At 48.7% G+C, this 18,030-nt stretch overlaps 1 protein-coding gene and 1 long non-coding RNA gene across 5 annotated transcripts in view; one reads left to right on the top strand and one right to left on the bottom strand.

Moving 5' to 3' along the window:
• The first annotated feature begins 287 nt into the window (after window positions 1-287).
• LOC109281110 (uncharacterized) lies at window positions 288-10,204 on the top strand. The gene is made up of 2 exons (XR_002087664.2): window positions 288-8,658; window positions 9,914-10,204. It is a non-coding gene; the product is annotated as an uncharacterized LOC109281110 (long non-coding RNA).
• TSKU (tsukushi, small leucine rich proteoglycan) overlaps window positions 10,109-18,030 on the bottom strand; it is a 28,335-nt gene continuing 20,413 nt past the window's right edge. For 3 of the 4 annotated variants that reach the window (XM_014601499.3, XM_014601502.3, XM_014601501.3), the window contains exons 3-4: window positions 15,451-15,606; window positions 10,109-14,308 (exon numbers count right to left, since the gene is read on the bottom strand). In XM_014601499.3, coding sequence (XP_014456985.1) covers window positions 13,242-14,300 — 1,059 coding nt within the window. In that variant the 5' untranslated portion in view covers window positions 14,301-14,308; window positions 15,451-15,606 and the 3' untranslated portion in view covers window positions 10,109-13,241. The remainder of the gene's footprint in view (window positions 14,309-15,450; window positions 15,607-18,030) is intronic. The other variant, XM_014601503.3, reaches the window with a different exon arrangement.

The following is an 18,030-nucleotide window of genomic DNA, read 5'->3' as shown; positions in this document are numbered from 1 at the left end:
ACAGCACTACATAGACTAAAATTGAGCAAAGGGGAAAAATGGTGCAGAGTGGGGGGAAAAAAAGTGTTCTACCCATGTCTAATTGGGCGGAAGAATAACGTAAGTGAAGGAGCTTTGCTTAGTTCAGGGCAGTCCCGATGCTGCGTGGCTTGGGTTGGAGTGGTTTGGATGCGACCTCTGACCAGATGCAGATGTGTGCATGTAAAAATGCCCTTCTTTGCCCCTGGGCATCTGAGCCGCAATCTCCCTGTGTCTCAGTAAGTTGCAATAGGGGGTTAATGCTACATCCTCTCTCCGCCTTTGCCTGGTTAGATGATGAGCCCTTTGGGACCGGCGTTTCCGCTTGCTATGTGTCCATACGCTGCGCTGGACCCAGCTCGGTGCTGGCCCCACTTCAGCAGAGCCCATCATAAAACTAGAACCATTCAAACAAATTGAGCCACGCCGTCATTGCAGGGGTCAACAGACATATCCCAGCACATTTTGGGAAGGATTTGTGTTTCATCTCCCCCTTCGTTCCTGTAGAGTCAGGGCGACTTTCCACTGGTTTTACGATGCAAGGCAATAAAGCATCAAGTTCCCGCCGGCCGTAGCAAATGGAAAGTGCTGCGATGAAGTGAGCTTTCCCCGTATGAAACTGGTAATGAAGAAAACCTAGCAATGGCAGCATATGAGAAAACATGGACGCTTCAGGCAGCAGCAAAATAGCAGGATTGGGCCACTGTTTTTTGCCGCTGACATTTTGGAGCAAGACAGACAGAAGCCAGCGTGGCTTGGAAAACTCCTCCTCCTTAAAGGGCTTCTCCAAAACCAGAAGGCAGGAGCCTGCAAGCCCTGCAAGGCAGAGCACTACCCTGGTAAGCTGAGCGTTGCTGAATGCCTCCAGTTTGCCGATGGGACTCGGAGGCAAAGCGAAGCTAGCTGCATGATGTGGTAGAGCTCAAGGACAACAGGGATGATCCTGTCTCGAGCAGGGCATTGGGCCAGCTGACCTCTGAGGTCCCTCCCAGCCCTACTTTTCTATTATTTCTATTCAGGCCAAAGCACCTGAAAGCAAGAACAGTTCCTCATTGTTGGATAGACTAGACGCCCTATGTCTCCAACACGGTCTTGTCAGCAAAACCTTGGCTCAGCGAGGCCTCGGCTTCTAGCAGAGCTCCCTGCCTCCCCTATAATCCTTCCTCTCCCTCCCCCTGATTCCTCTGTCGAACAAAGTCTCTGCTTCTCAGTGAGTCTCACTCACCTCCCCCCTTCCTGGACGGTAACCAGGGCTTGGCTGGGCTGCCAAAAAATATAATGAACAAGGAGTTTCAAGGCCCTTGCACATTTTACCTGGAAGACAAGCAACACACCTCCCAGGAAGACGGGAGGTTTAACAATAATATACCTCCCAGGAAGGTTTAACAAGAAGGATGGCTAATTGGTGCATGTAGCAAAGTAGTCAAATAGGGGACGCTTGCATGCAGAGCTGGGTGGCAACTGGGTTTTCTTAAACAAGCACTGCAAGCCGACCGGCCTCCAGAGTTATTCAATGGGTGATAAAGGCTGAAAAATGTAACCATCCTATGCTATCCAGGTTGTAGCTGTATTGGTCTAGAGGAAAAAGCAATCGGGACTCGTGGTAGAGGTGGTATTTTTTTATTAGACCAACTAGATTTTTGCAACAGAATTTTTTTTTTTTTTTGCAAAAATCTAGCTGGTCTAATAAAAGAGATTGCCTCTACCACAAGTCCGAACTGTTCTGTTGCACTTTAAATGTGCAGCCCCTGGACGCTTCCCCTCTGCTGGCCAGTCTCAGCCAAGCATGCTCAGTGGTTTAGCCCCAGGGGCCAGATCTCGGCCACAGGCTGGAGGCTGCACACCCCTGGTCCAGTCTTTGGGTTGACAGGGATTAAAGGCCCTGTGTGGATTCATTTAGCTTAAAAGTACCATGTGTAACAAACTAGGGATGAAGCTGAACTAGGTGGGACTGGGATCTGGCCCACCCAGGCACTTGTAACACATATGCCCTCTGAGACAGAGCTGGAGCAGCTAGAAAAGGAAGACATCCGTCTTGCTGACATGATGGGCAGCTGCTACCACAGCTGTAAGAGCAGAGGCTTTGCTGGTAAAAGGCTACTCCTGTGGCAGAGCTGTGTCTACACTAGGAGGTTTGCTGGCAGGGCTACGCCAGCTATGAGGGGTGATGTCTCACACGCTGAGCTATACCGACAGATCATTGCAATGAACATTAACCCATTAGGTCCCCAGTGCAGGTTTCTGAAGGGGCTGCATGCATAATACCTGTGGTTAAACCATCTGCAGATGCAGGGATTTAAAGACTCTGAGCAACAGCGGGATTAGCCATGTCCACGCTGCGTCATCCTGTCTAGCCGCCTTGCACAGAAAGCTGCCTGAACTCTTCCAGGAAAGGCTGAGATCGTGAGTCATCGCCACCACAGCGTTGGCTCAGTTTCTTTCGAAATCCAGAAGAACTCAAACGCTGGGTTGGGTGTGAGCTCAGCCCAGCCCTGGATGAGGAGGGGATAAGGATGCATTTGGAGGTGATCTAGCCCGGCACAGGGGGGACGTGCTCTGAAAACCAGCTTTTTCTACAATTAAACCCTGCTTGTCACGCCAAGATTGAGTGCTGGCCCCGGTGGACCTGCTCCGGACAGATTGTTTCCATGCACTCCAGCCTATGCAGATGCTGGATGCTGAGCAAACAGGTCCTTGCACTCTGTTTAAAGGGTGGCCGAGTCCTAAGATGATCTCAGAGCTGTTTGCAAGGGGAACATGCAGGGCTCAGAAGGAGACATCCAGGCTTCAGTGCTGTTGCCCTGCAATGAGGACCCTCTGGAGACACAGAGACCGGAAGAGGGTCAAGTTTTGCCAGGGACACCCCAACACTGCTGCTGACCTGGAGGACTGGGAATGCAGGTCTCTGATCTCTAGAGGTGCTATCCTGTGGAAGTGAAGACCCCCTGGTTATTTAAAGGACTACTGTAAATTAAGAAGGGAATGATGCAGCAAAATGATTCTTATGGGACTGAGGTTATCCAGAGCGTTACAGGATGCCCATAAAATCGTGTTTATCCAGTGGAGGATTTTTCCCCTACTCTCTCTGAGATGCAGTTCAATAAAGCAGCAAATTCCCCATGCACAGTCCTGAGAAGAGCTAGCAGGTTTTCAGCTGAACTCAACAGCCCCTTGGCAAAAAGCATCTTCCTCATCAAGGCACCTGAGGTCCCTGCCACCATAGTCTCTTTTCTCTCTGTCTTCGGTGAGCACATCTTTTTTTTTTCCCCGTGTTTTTTTCCAGTAAGACCTTTCCAAATAAGCAACCCCCAACCTTGGAGAGGTGGGGAGTGATCAGGAGGCTGCTGTAGACAGCTGCACTGGGCTTTTGTCCAAGTGGCACTGAAATACCGGTGCAGTGAGGACTTGTTGGGGGCAAGACGAAGGTCACCCAAATGAGAACCTGCAAACCTATGTGCTAGCCCCTAGTTTGAGCTAACAAACCAGCTTCCTCCACTGTGGTCAGACACAGCACACAGCAAATAGTGTTTGCAAACATGTACTGACCCTTGTGAGGTGGTGCTGGATATGGCGCGTGCAAGACTCATCTCAAAATGACAGCAGTGTGCAAGCAATTGCAAATCAATGCTCCGAATGAAAGCAGTGGACGTGTTGGCGTGCCTGTGAACTCTACCACTGGTTACTAGAAGCTGGACTCACGCCCTGATCCAGTGTATGGGAACGACCAGTGCAGAGCCCCTGTGCCCACAGATGCAGCTGTCTCCTTCCTGCGGCGGAGCTGTTATCTTGCTGCGCTACTATACTGGTGTCCCTGATCCGAAGTTAAGACTCGACTGTGAGTGCAGGAGTTTTTCCTGGAAGTGTTCCAGTAGCTCGTTTGAAGTCCATGCATATTGCAGATAGGAAAAATGAAACCATGAAAAAAAAAATCCCTAGCTTGCATGGTACCATATCTTCTAGCATACGACATGCCCCAAATTAGATCCACACCTTGTTTTTGAAAGGCAGAACGAAGGAAGAAAGATCTTTCCTCGAAAATGCTGGTAAATAGCAGTAAGTAACCAAGTAGCAGCAGGGAGGGAAGGAGCCCAGCATGGGTTGCAGCCTTACTTTTACTTTCCTCCAGCAAATGCCTCCACAGCAGAACCAGCGATTACCATATTTCCTAAATTATAATGTGCACTGCAGTTTTCACCAGCTGATTTTGGGGAAAAAAGGTGTGCATTATACGTGAGAAGATTTAATAATTACACATGACTCCTCTACTATAATTAAATATGACTCCTCTACTACTTCGGAGTGAGATCAGGAGTGTTAGCCCAAATTAGCCAAGTATCTACATTACCAAACCATTAGCCTTCCCCCGAAGCTGTCTGGCGCCTCAAGAGCCTGAGACAATTCTAGTTCAACCAAGGTGTGGCAGCTGCAATGGCGAGTGCAGAAAGCATCTCCACTCATCACCTGCGTGGTATCTTTCTGGGTCAATGTGTAGCCCTGTTTTACAATCAATTGCTTTCTCCAATCAAGGAACTGCTGCTTCTTCTCAAGTCCTCGCACCACTCCTTGCTGCCCCTTTGCACAGGGTGTAGCTCACTTGGGACGCTCATTGCAAAAGCACTGGCATCTTAAAAGGCGTGGCAGTGACTGGTTCCCAACTGGGATTGCAGAGGCTAGAACCATTAAGGAAATCCTACTTCTGCATGGCATTGCTTGGGTGGCCAACACCAGAGCACAGTCAATGGAGGTAGTGCCTACAGAGGCTGAGCAGTGCAGAGTGCTCAGGTGGTGGATGCCAGCTTTCCAGCCCATTGGCACCTTCATCTGCTCACTCATCCTGCCTGCAGGTGCTGGAGTTATTACTTGCAATGGCCCATTTCATTTCCAAGACATTGGCTCTCAACTGTTTTAGACTCAAGGTCCCCCTTGGAAAATGCCAGCTCTTAGATTGCACTTGTTTATGGACTACGGAAAAGAATTACTAGAGTAATTCTTCTGTTGCAAAGAACTCAGGAAGACCAAAACAGATCAGAATGGTTTTGACATGTTGGATTCTTATTTTAAATGTCTGGGGTTATCTTGTGACTCATCTGTAGGTACTTGTACACCTAATAGTGCTAATATTGTGCAGAAGCCCATGGCACACTTACAAGATCTCATGGCACCCTGTGGAGTCTTAGCACCCTGGTTAAAAATCCCCGCTACAAGCAAATGCAGCAGCATGTGCGCTATTCTGCTAGCATTTCTTTTGTGTGCATCATAGGACTCAGTACTTTTGCACCGTATTATTTTTGCACCGCAGCTGTGACATTCAGGAAGGCCTTGGTATACGGCATAGTCATAACCAAGTCTGTTCTAGGTGGCCCTGGATTTGCTACCATATGGCCAACTAGTAAAAACAGTTGCACGTTCACATAAGGCCTTTCATCTCTAAGGATCTCAGAGCACTTTAAATAAACTATGTGAAGAATCACTTCACCCGCCACAGCCTGGGTGAAACACAACAGCTGTTTAACAGCAAACAGCAGCTCTGCAGAACAGGGATGTGCAAGAAGTACAGAATAAGTTTGGATGGAGTTGAGCCAGCAGGATGAATGGATGTAGACTGGATGCAGCTGGCCTGAAAAATCAGGAGGACCCCCCCGTGCAATCCCTACTGTGGGATTTTAATGATGAATCAGGGGATTGTAAGGGGTTGAGCATCTAGAAACATAGGAGTGGAAAGGGTGTCGAGTCTCATGCTATCATGAGTACTATGTCCCATGCTTCAGGGCTTCTGCTGGTCAACTAGAGAGACCAGGAAGAACCTGCCAATACGTAGAGCCCTTTAAAGCACCTGACTGAAGGGTCTCACTCCTATGTTCAGGGAGTCCAACTGATCACTAAGTGTGGGGGCAGGTAGGAGTTTTCCTCTAGGTCAGACTGGCAAGGACTGCTGGGAGGGGTGCCTTCCTTGGTACTATGAAGCATGGTGCTGTTAAGATCATCTGAGCATATGCAACTTAAATCCTCTGCCTCTGCAGCAGACAAGGCATTTGTGGTGGCCTTGTCTCTCCTGCTCTTCACCTGGGGCCCATTGGAAGTGGTTTTTAATAGGACAGTTCTGGCTAGGGTATGTGAAAGGGTCTGGAAGGGACCCTGTGGGCACATGATTTCCTATAAACACAGGGGCCTGCCCTCAGGTCCAAAGCCCACAGAAACCTTCAGAGACCTTTCAGTGCTCCTTCACCATTCAGATGCCAACCAGGCGACTGATAACTGATAATTAAGCTGGAGGCAATGCCATATAACAGGCAGAACTGTACCTGAACTGGTAGCGAAGCGATGCAGTTCGAAGAGCAGAAAAAGGAGGGTCGTGCTTTCAGACCCGGAGGTTACAATTCCCAGCACGGCCCCACTTCATTACCAGCAACCTGCTTTATGTACCGCTAGTGAGGAAGCAATGGAGGGGTGGAGTAGGGAGCTTCTTCAGGCTATGCTAGGCACTTGGGGAGTTTGTAAGACGCTGTTGGGTGCTTTCTGGAAGGCAATTCAAACCCTCACCTCCTTCACTAACGGAGGAGTCGGAGCTCCTGGACCGGCAGTCCTGGAGGAGGGAGAGGTTGCAGGGAGTTCCTGGCATGCAAGTGTGAGGCAGATAGTAACAGGTGGGAAGAGGCTGGGCAGTGCCATCAGCAGCAGTCCAGGTTGCAAGGCACTTGCTGGGCTGCACGAGGACTCGGGAAACCTGTAGGCTAGGCCTAGCTCTGCTACTGATGTAGTGCATGGCCTCTGGCAAGTCACTTAGCTCCTATCTTCAATCCCACCCTTTGCACCATAGATAGGAAGGCAGGGTCTGGGTGTAGGCACAACACCAAATGATCACATACCAAGGTGTAGGTAGCCTGACTGATGATTTACACACCTCATTAGCCAAAGGCCTTCTACTGCTGCCCCATGAGTGACCTGAGGCTCCTGGGCTCTGGTTGCATGCTCCTGCATATATAAAGCTTTCTTTTGGCTGTTTGGACAGTAATGTCCCAGAGTAACCCACTTTCTACCAGGGAGAAGATGCGGCAAAGGTTTCCAGTGTGACCCAGCGAGGGACATTTGTGGAACAAATACGCTGGAAATGAATGGGCATCTCAGTTTGAAAGCACCTACCAGTGCTACAGATCATCCACGCTTTCGGACACATGCAGCACAGAGCACAAGCCTGCACGCTTACAGCTGACGGTCAGGGAAAGAAATGCCTCCTTTTGCCTGGGGCAAAGAGACAGCCCTTAAAGTAAGAGAGAAGTGGCTGCCCTGGTAGGAACGGAGCTATGCCTCCCCTTGGGGCCAACAGAGTGGCTAGCCCAGCCCTAGAAGTGATGATGACTCGGGTTGGGAAAAGTGACACCTCCAGCATTTGGGTCACAACTGCTTCTGCTGAACAGCTACTCATCCAGTGATCATGGTCATGGCATCTGGCCTGAGGTTTTCCTGTTATGCTCCAAGGATTGTAGCCACCTTGCTGCTCCATGCAAGTCTGTGCCCGTGACCCATGTCCCCAGCATCCACAGATGAACGTGGTATGGAAAGCAACTAAAATGCCAGCGCACCCATAGCCTATGAAACACCTGTTATTGGAAAAGCCTTCTCTATGGTATTTGTACCATGCCTTGGTAGAGTAGCATGTCCTCGGGGAAGGGACCTGGCCTGTACCAGCCTGCAAAACATGGTATTAGAGACACAGAAGTTTGAGGCAGAATTGATCATTGCTTCTTTGAAGTTTAATAAACTGAAGTCATCCTATGCCCTTAAGTGTATCTGTGCCATGGTTAAAGCATTGTGTGACATTAGAGGTGGAAGTCTAGTAACAGATGTCTAATCAGAGGTGAGCAGTGTGCTTTTTGCTGAGAAGCCCGACCCCTGACTTATCCATTGCCAGCTGCATAGGATGCTTTGATTCACATCTGATTCAGCGTTGTGCAGTATATTCACAGGCAAATGGCCTCAGCCATACCCCCAAAATAACACCCCACTAGCACAGTTCAGTTGCAGCCAAATTAGGTTGTGCTGCGGCCACCAGCAAGGACAGAAGACTAGGAGAAGGGGTCCAGGGGCAGGTCTAATAAAAGACAGAGGTTATGCATTGCAACTCCTAACTTTTAATGCAATCCAGGACCCCGAGTTGGGGCAGAGCTGCTCTGTGAAGGACCTGGGGAGAGGCAGATACGGAGTCAGATATGCTGTATAGGGCACTGCCCAAAGTTGTGCACAAAGCATGGAGCTGCCTAGAGCTCATACCTCCAGGATGGAGATGAGAAGAGCAAAAATCCCACCCAACCTACATAGACTATGGGAAAGAAAAAGCCCAAGGAAAAGCACAAGTGGGGACTACTGGACCGTCAACTCGATGGAGCTACAAATGCAACATGGCCCGTGAAGAAAAAAGCCAGTGTTTTTGTGGGCTAAAGAATCAGGTATCATAGCTTCGTGTTAAGAGTGGGGTGACTGCTTCTGAGATATACCATATTCCTTTATGGGCGATTTGTGAGCAGAAGACAGCTTTCAAAGCTGAAGGTATCAGAGAGAAGACCAGGAAAAGGCGTATCTGGGGAGAAGGAACGGATAAATGTCCAATTGCCGTGATGGGACCAGTAATGGGACAAGAAAAAGGTAGGTTCACCAGCAGGAAAGATTAAATGTGGTATGATTTCCCCGTAGGAGCAATCCCTGTCACTTGAGTTGTGCAAAGAAACTAGATTGGACAGCGTGCGCTTTACCGCTAATATTTCAATGGCTGTTCAGCTTCGCAAGATAAAGATCGGGGCTGGTGCTTGAAAGCTGCCTTGAGCACAGAGGATTTGTTTGTATTGCTTTTGTAACCTTCGCTTTACTCCTGCATAATTGCCAAGTGCTTAAATTAAACAGTACTGGGCTTCTCATTCGGCAGGGGCAAAGCACTTCAAATCAAAACAAAACAGGATGTTTTTATTATTCACGCTTTTCTGAAGGACACCGAGCAGCACGCACCTCGGTTAAGCTTACCTCTTTGATGGCAATGCAGTTAGGGGCAATTGAGGCATATGAAGGCTGAGGCTGTGTCTATCTATACTAAAGCCAGGCGGTTACACACCCTCCCCGCAACGCCTGCTCGCACACACACACACATCTCTTTGCTGGAAGCATTTTGCCTCCATGCCAGACGGTGTTTAGATGGCACTCACTTGCAGCAAAGCCGAGTGATGTTTCAGGGCGGAGGTGCTCAACATTTTTGCCCAGTGGACCGCATGCACAGTGGGCCAGATCCAGCTGGTGGTCCTGATCCAGCACCTGGGGTGGGTATGGCAGGGCCCCGTTTGCCCATGCAGAGTAAGTGGGGGGCAGCCCTGAACCAGGTGTGGGGGGTGTAGCTTGCCTTGATCTACCCACGTTGGGGTGTGACCCAGCCCCAACCCAGATACATGGAGGGAAGGAGGCATGGCCCAGCTCTGACCCACCATGCGGGGCTTGGGAATTGGGCCACTGGCCCCCTGCCACCAAACTTCCTGACCCATGGGGAGCCCTGCAGGACAGATATCATGGCTTTGCAATCTGGGTTTGGGCTGCGGGCCGGTGGTTGAGCACCCGTGTCTCAAGCTCAGTCATTTTAGTGGTGCTGTGGACATAGGTCACAGGCACAGACAATCCTAGTGACTCCAGGATCTGGACTGGACTTGTTACTCCACCGTCCTTCCCCGCTATGACCATCTCCCACTAGCAGGCCTGACCCCAAACTTGCTGAAGAGACTCCAGTGGACTCTGGAGCAGACCTTGGAGGGGGAAAATGCCCTCCGAATACCCTGTGGCTCTTTCTGTTGCATGTCCAAAAGCCAAAGCCTTCCTTCCAGTGCCATCACATTGAAACAAAGCATTTCATCCTCCCTTCCAGCCAGAGCTTTAAGTGCCGTAGTGGGGCAGACGCTGCCTTGAGCAGATAGGTGCCATCTCATTGACTTTGGCACCACTGGGGACAGCACAAGCAAACAACGGTTGCAAACCCCACCTGGGGTGGAGCGAGGTCCCTCCGACATCGTTACCAACCAAGCATTTGGCTGCATCAGAAGAACAAACCAGGAAAGGCAGCTTCATTCTTCTCCGAATCGCTTTATTATATTGTGAAATAATTGTAAAGCATTACAACGCTGCAGAGATTTTTAAAAAGAAAGAAAAAAAAAATAAAGATACAGAGAAGGTCTTTGCCAGCCCTTGCTGAGACTCATTTAACTAGCAGCTAGCATGAGATTACAAGAGCTCATCTTGCAGTCTTCAATTCGATTGTCACATCGGGTATTAAAAATTTACCACAGTGGTACAAGGGCCCGACCTCCTGTCGCCCTTTATTATTCCCCTAACACGCCATCTAAGTACACAATTATAAAATTAAACTTAAAAAAAAAAATTACATTTTCTGCCAGCAGAAAAATTATCTTAAAAAGGCAAGCTCCATTAGAAAGACAGGACAACTCAGTACAACTCTTTGTCCATCATTTCCTCTCCTGAAGGCTTGTAGAAAGGCATCCTCTGCCCGAGACAATGTTGTTGCCTTTTTAAGAAAATCTACGGGTTTCTCATGACCCTGAAGGCCAGCTGAACAATGAAAAGGCTCAGCAAACGGGGAAAATCAACCAGAAATGGTTGTCATTCGATACGAGAGAGGACCGAGCCGTTTAGTACTAGAGTGAGCGAAACTCTTGCTGGGAAATATTATTTGGAAAGCCAATGCTGGATTCAGAGCTGGGATAAAACTACAGCTGTGAATCGGCCCCTCTTAGACAACAGCTGGCTTGAATTTGCTGAGTTGTCTACCATTCCCACAGAGAACGGGTTGGAGGCAGCTGTAATTTCCAGCAGTAAAATGCTCTGGAGGATGAAAGCAGGAAGATGTTGCTCTTCCTGGGATCCATGATGTGGGTTTCCATTGCAAAGCACCTTTGATGGATCATCCTTCTTCTACTCAGCAGATCAGAATAATCTACTCAGCGGTTATGGATATAGCCAGGTGTGTCCTGACCTACTCTGTGTGACCTTCCTCCCCAACTTCCAGGGGCCACTGCATTTGTCCTGAGTCCCTGGAGGCTCTGCCCCTGCATTTCCTATCACCCCATACTGTGGGCTGCCATTCACAGCGCCGGTGTACAAGACAGGCCTGATTTCATCCCTCTTGCACCTGCTCAAGTCTGGGATAACTCTGACTCCATTAAACCTCAGCGCTGTCTACACATCGGTCAACTGAACCAATACGGGTGTGATGCGAATGGCCAGGCAGACGTACCGATTTGGCCTTAAATAGTGGCTTAGAGCAGTTTAGTTTCACCCTTCCTAATAGACTTACACTAAACTAAAAAAAAAAAAAAAAAAGGTTTAAACGGAAATGAGCAGACACACCAACTTAAGCTGGTTAAAAAGGCAGCTTGGGTCGGTGCCGAGAAACCACGAAGGAAAAGGTTGCTTAAGGAAAGGGAGTTATATTAACCACAGGGGTAGCTTTCCCTTACCATGGGATAACACTGTGCTCACTAGCAGCTAGTGCATGGTAAACCTTGCCCTTTTTCTCCTCTAGTAAGTCTGGACACACCTTGGTTACACGGCCGCTATTACTCCTACAAGACCATAGCCCAATACAGCCGAGAGCTGACGCTGCCTTGCATGGTTTCTCTTGTCCTCCCCTTCCCTACCTAGGGACGGCGGACCAAATTCAGCCAGCGGGGAAGGAGACACCTCCACCGATGGGGTTGACTGCCTCAGTCCCTCCCTTTGGGGACTGATACCAAATTCCCCACTGAGCTCAATGGAGCAGCTTTCCCCATTTTTTTTTTTGCAAGAGGCCTTGCCCCCACTTCCTCCACATTGTCCCCCGCCTTCCTGTTCCAGCCAGTGCTACCCGCTTCCCTAAACCGGTTTTTTGTCCTTGCTCTGTGGTTTCTCTCGATTGCCATGCTCGTCAGGCAGGGAACCGAGGGAAGAGGGATGTGGTTATGTGCTCGTGCAAGCTCTACAGGCAAGGGCTTAATTAGAGACTCGTTAGCTGCCAAGGTGGGGAAGGAACAATCAGCACAGAGCAGCAAGTGTTGCACTGCCCTGGGCTGCTGGAGAGCCGGCACATGTCACCCCAGGCGCTGGGGCTGGAGCCTCTCTCCTCCCTTCCCGTGCTGCCCTTGGTAGGCAGGTATTTTCTAGCATGAAACTGCCTTCACAAGGCCCAGCTGTGCTGCACAAGCTCTCCCCAGGCAGGGGAAGGCAAAGGAGGAACAAAAAGTTTCTTGGCTCAGTCCTTTGGGTTCCTGTCTCTGGTTGATAAAGTTGTCAAGATAAGCAGGAGCATGGGCATTCCTTAAGATTCCCCGAAAAAGGTTTCAAATCTAGTTTACACACTCCCTCTGCTTCACAGCTCATGCTCCTTTGCCCCTCAGGGAGCTGAGCTCCCAGACCATTTGCTCTTTATTGAAGGCAGACCCACCCTGCTGTATATAGAGGACAGCGAGAGGCAGGAGCCTGCAAGAAAGCAAGAGCGACATAGACACAGGGCTAGATCTGAGCATTTTGTCTCCAGTAAGATCAAGGGCACATCTGCATCCCGACAGCTTCTCAATGGAGGCTCCAATGCAATCAGAAAGACAGAGGGGAAAATATGGTTCCCAGTTACCCAGTGTTCATTGCACTTCTATGCAAACAGCATTTAAAAACATTAGCAGCACCCCATTGCTCACGTGTCCCAAATGGTTTCTTCAGACCGAAAGTGCATGACAAATGAGCAAGGCTCTGCTAATGAAGGCAACATCTGGAAGGCACTTCTTGAGGAATAAAAAAAAAAGGAAAGGAGATGAAACATGGATTTGCAAGTAAAGGATTGCAGAGTTCACGCATTTTTGATGTGCACCAGAGAGGGCTGCGAGTACAATTGGTCTGAATGCATTTGTTCCCTCTATTAAACATCCAGAATAGCGACATTGCTTGGTCCCCTTTCACAGTAAAACACTATTCCTGAACTCCTGAGCTGGAGGCATGATGTGAAAATGGCTGGAGGGAATCACGAGGTTGCAAAGGACTGTGGAAGAAAATGGTGGCCAGTAATACAGAGTTTATAAAACACACACGCAATCAAGTATTGGCATATACAAATATATAAATTATTGACAATTTTACAAAAGGCACGCTGCAGCCCATTTCTGTCCGGATAGCTGTACAATCCCCTCCGCTCCCACCTGCTCCGAGTGTCATCACAAAACATAGGGTGCTGCCACTACAGACCCATTGCTGTCGTGACAACTGAGGACCTCTTTTTTGGTGTGTCCCATTTGTCGGTGGTACTGCCCTTCTTTAATGGTCTTAAAACACTGCACATTCTTTCCCAAGGTGATGCTTTTGATGGAAGGTAAGTATTTTAGCACAGTCTTTGGCAAAGATGGTACACCTGTACTGGAGAGGTTGAGTTCTTGCAGGGAGTTTAAACCAAAGACGACTTCAGCACTCAAAGACTTAAGACTGGGATTGCTGGATAAGTCAAGTACCTGGAGGGCTGGCAATTCTTTGAAGCTGTAGGGAGAGATCTCTCTGAAGTCAGGCAGACTGCTGAGAGACAAATGGATTAAATCCTTCAGCCCCACCAAGGCACCTTTCTCGATCTTGGCCAATGGGTTCCCATCCAGGTTTAAGTATCGGAGAGGAATCCCTTGAAGATTTGGCACGGTAGTTAGTTTGTTTCCAGAAAGATTTAAGCTCTGGATGTTGGGAATGTTTCTGCTGCGATGTCTCGCAACTCTGCGTATCGCGTTGTTGGACAGATCCACGTTCATGGGTTTCCCCTGACCTTTGGATGCAAAGACATCCATTGTTATTTCCAAGAGGCCGTTGCTGCTCAAATCTACGTCCCCCAATGGTGAACTGGAGAAGCACTCTTCTGGGAGGACTTCCAAAGAGTTATGACTCAGATCCAAAGACTCCAGATACCTGAGCCTGGAGAAGGTAGTAGAAGAGATCTTGGCAATTTTATTATAGCTAAGGTCAAGGCTAACCAACGTCGTGTAACCCGGGCCGCTAAGCATTGATTCGTTGACGGTTTCCAGTTTGTTGGAAGACAGGTCCAGGTAGGAGGTATCTAATGGGATTGGCACAGGAACAATGTGCGACCCTATTCCACTGCAGTCTACCTTGGTCAGGCTGAAGCTGTCAAAGAGCCCAAAACTCTCCACCTCACAGTGGCATCCTGGATAGCAGGTCTTGGTCGTACCAATGCAAGGAAGGAGGAGCAGCAAGTTGAACCAGGCTGATAAAGGCATTTTCAAATCTGTAGGACGAAGAAAAAAATGTAAGTTGTGCATGAACCCAAGGAGACAGTGTGAGACCAACTTCAAATGTTCCCAAGGATGGTAACAAGTTTGGACTGCACGGTCACAGTAATTTGTAATATCCTTGCAAAAGACCAGGGCACACTTCTAAATCTCATTCATTATTCCCAACATGCTCTGCCCTGGATATACTGCAGACATCCAGAGTGCATTAGTGGTCACGTATCTATCCCGTATATTGGGATGGACGACATAGCCCATCCTTGATGCACTGCATTATTATTATTTAAAAACAATAGTGACCAGTATCTCTTAACACATAACTTTTCTTTTTAAAAGTCCCAGTCTCGCCGTTCTACAACACTGATAATAACCCTCAGAGTTTTGACAACAGGGCCCTCTAAACCAGGGATCAGCAACCTTTTTGGCAGCATGCTGAAAGGACACAACTTGCTCCAAAGTTGGCCAGCCCTTCCAAACTGGCTGCTGCTTTTCCTTGCTGTCACTTCTCCCTATCACCAAAGCTGCCCACTGCCCATATCTAGGCCTCATGGGCTGGATGCGATCACTGGGCGCCGGATCCGGCCTGCGGGCTATAGGCTGCTGATCCCTGAATTCGGCCAATTAAGTAAACACATCCCATTTTCAACCTCTGACCTTGCCATCTTCCCAGGTCACGAGAGAATGGAGCCAAACGGCTGATTCCTGCTTTACGGCCCTTGCTAGATCTTTTCATGGCTGTGTTTTAATGGCTCCAACACAACTGTAGGCAACTACAACGCCATTTCCAGATAAAAAGCTTTAACCCACTTGCCCCCGAGCAGGCCGGCATCCCACAGGCCTGCACCAGTTGCGTTTGAACAGTGAGAAATGCTCGTTATTCCTACTGCTTCTGCACTTCGCTAACTAGCACCACGAGCTCTCTCATTATCCTTCAAACAAGGGGTTTGGGAGCTCTGCGGCAGAGATGCCCCTGCAGAACAAACCCATCCATCTGCGCTGCTGCTCTTCTACTCCTTTTTGCCCCATTAACAACCCGTCCCTCCTCCCCCACCCACAGGTTAAAATATCAGGTATTAACTGATAGTCAAAATCATGGTTTGGCGTGTTAGCAGAATTTGCAGGCGTTACCAGGTATTACCTGATGGGTCCCAGAGCGATCGAGACAAACTGAAGACGTGGGGCACCTGCTGTCCAAATGACTCAAGTCATGCAGGAGCTTCCTCACCCAACCTTTTCAATACCACATCCAAAGAGACACAGCTACAGATGTGGAACGAGAGGCTGAGGAAAGTACCTGACAGTGAAAAAATGGACGCTTCAGTGGCCGAATCTTTACCAGCAGCGGATGATGAACCGTGGCAAACGGGGCGATGTCTCAACCGCCGATGTACTGGAGTTGGATGCTCCAGGGAATTAAAGAAGTGGGGCTATACCACGCACGACTGTGGCACAGGGCCTCAGACTATGCAACCCCTGCTGCAATGCCCGCTGGTTGAAGGCACACGTACAATGAAAGGCTGCACGTAGTACAACAAATGAGCACAAGTATGTGAAACCAAATGGTCATATGTGGTGTAGAGACGGACAATGACTAATAGCATCTCTCATCCTCTTCCCATCGTTTCAGTCCTCTTGGTTTCCAAGCACATGCTATTATCACCTCTTCCCTACCCTAACGACAGGCAATTAGACACCCTGAAGGTGTCATCGTTGCCATTTTTGTCCTTTGAACTCCTCTGCAGCTCAGAAACCTTTTGCCAGCCACTTCCTAGAAGTTCGCACTGACTTCTGAGTTCGCACAGGCATGCTTGTGAGTCCCCTTTTCCCCCCACAGAGCAAACAGTGGCTCCTGGCTACTTCACACCAAGGACCTGGAGATCCATTGCAAATTACTCACCAATATGCAAAACACAAAGACAGGAAAGCACATCACCATAAATGCCCTGATCATATATACTTTTGGGTATTATGGTAATTCCCAGGCACGGTTCTTTGGGTAAATGCGATATCTTTTATTAGACCAACTGAGTACCTTCTGGAGTTGGCTGAAGTCTCTTATTTTTTTAATCTGCTGTCCTTAGTCTGGTGCTCTCAGTCCTTTGGCTCATGAGCTCCGTCGTTTCCCAGCACGGGCCAGATGAAACGCAACAGAAGTCAGACCAGATGATCTAACATCCCCTCTTTTCATTTTTTCATAGACTTTAAGGCCAAAGGGGAAGTGATTCACCCAAGGTTGCACACCAGAGCAGTGTCAGAGACAGCCACCGAACTCGGGGATCATTCGAGTTCTGGCCCCGCAAAGAACTTTTTTCCAATTACTCAGTTGGTCTAATAAAAGATGTCATGTCTAAGTGATGAACCTGGCCGCCCTATGTCCTTAGACCAACATGGCTACAACCAAAAACCCCGCAACATGGTCATTCCCAGGAGTTTAAGGCAGCAGCCAGGACTCAGCACGATATGAAACCAGTACACAAACCCCACAGCCTGATCCTATACAGTTGGCAATTTAAGTGGTCGAAGAAAGTGCAGTCTGCTCCAATAGGCAATCAGGACTCGTAGCAGAGATGATATCTTTTATTAGACCCACAAGATTTTTGCAAAAAAAAAAAAAGTCTTTAATTGCAAACTTTTGGGCATGAACCCCCTTCATCAGGCAGTCTGCTCCAACAGAAATCCAGCACATTTGAGGAAGATGAGATCTTGGGGCACAGAGCTACTAAATATTTGCTGAGAGATACCGGGGAGGATGAGGGGGAAGGGGAGGGGGGCTGCCACTTTCAGCTAGGAACGAGCAGCAAATTGGACTTTCTCTATGACCTCAAGGCAAAAGGAGCCGTTCCCCCCTCTGGTCTCATGTTATGCATTACTGTAGCTCTTGCCAGGTACATTCCAGCTTCAGCCGCTCATACATTTAGCATGAGCTCATACATTTAGGAGAACAGGATTGTTCCCTGGACCGAGACATGCGTGTATGGACATACTGCGATTCTCTACTACCGAAAGCCGCCTGCTGCAGGAAGGAGGCTCTTGAAGTGTTAAACCCTGCCTATGAGACACCTCCAGACATTGCACCCATTTACTATACTCAAGACCTCTCTCACAGCTCAGCTCACCAGCTGTTCCGGCTTTATTCTTCAAGCGAGAAAAGCTGGCTAACTGCTACATTTTCTCTTCTCTTCTTCCGAAGACTCATTCAGCTGCCACCGATGTGGAAAGCGAGCTGGGGCAATCTCCTTGATCCATTTGCCCAATGCAGTTTTTAAGCCATATGGGTAAAATCCTAGATCTACTGAAATCCATGACAAAACTAGTTTTCATTGTAACCTTAGAGGAAAGGTCTAGGAGCAATAGCCTCAAGATGCAGCTGGGGAAATTAAGGTTGGAGATTAGGAGGGACTTTCTGACTCTGAGGGTGCTCAAGCCCTGGGACAAGTTGTCAGGTATCCAGGTTGTCGCCGTATTGGTCCAGAGGCAAAATGAATCGAAACTCATGAAAGAGGTGATTTCTTTTGACTTTTAGAGAAGTTGTGTAATCTGCATCCCTGGAAGTTTTCAAGAGGTGGGACAGGCACTTGGCTGGATAGTTTAGTCATGACAGGATGATCCTACCTGGACCATATGACCTACTGAGGTCCCTATGCGCCCTACTTTCCCATGATCCTAAAACTTAGGGACAAGAATCAGCCGGTGACTCTGCTCTCACACAGGAGGAAGT

Source organism: Alligator mississippiensis, chromosome 1 (assembly GCF_030867095.1).
Source record: "Alligator mississippiensis isolate rAllMis1 chromosome 1, rAllMis1, whole genome shotgun sequence".
Taxonomy (NCBI): domain Eukaryota; kingdom Metazoa; phylum Chordata; order Crocodylia; family Alligatoridae; genus Alligator; species Alligator mississippiensis.
This window is presented reverse-complemented; position numbering and strand designations above follow the sequence as displayed.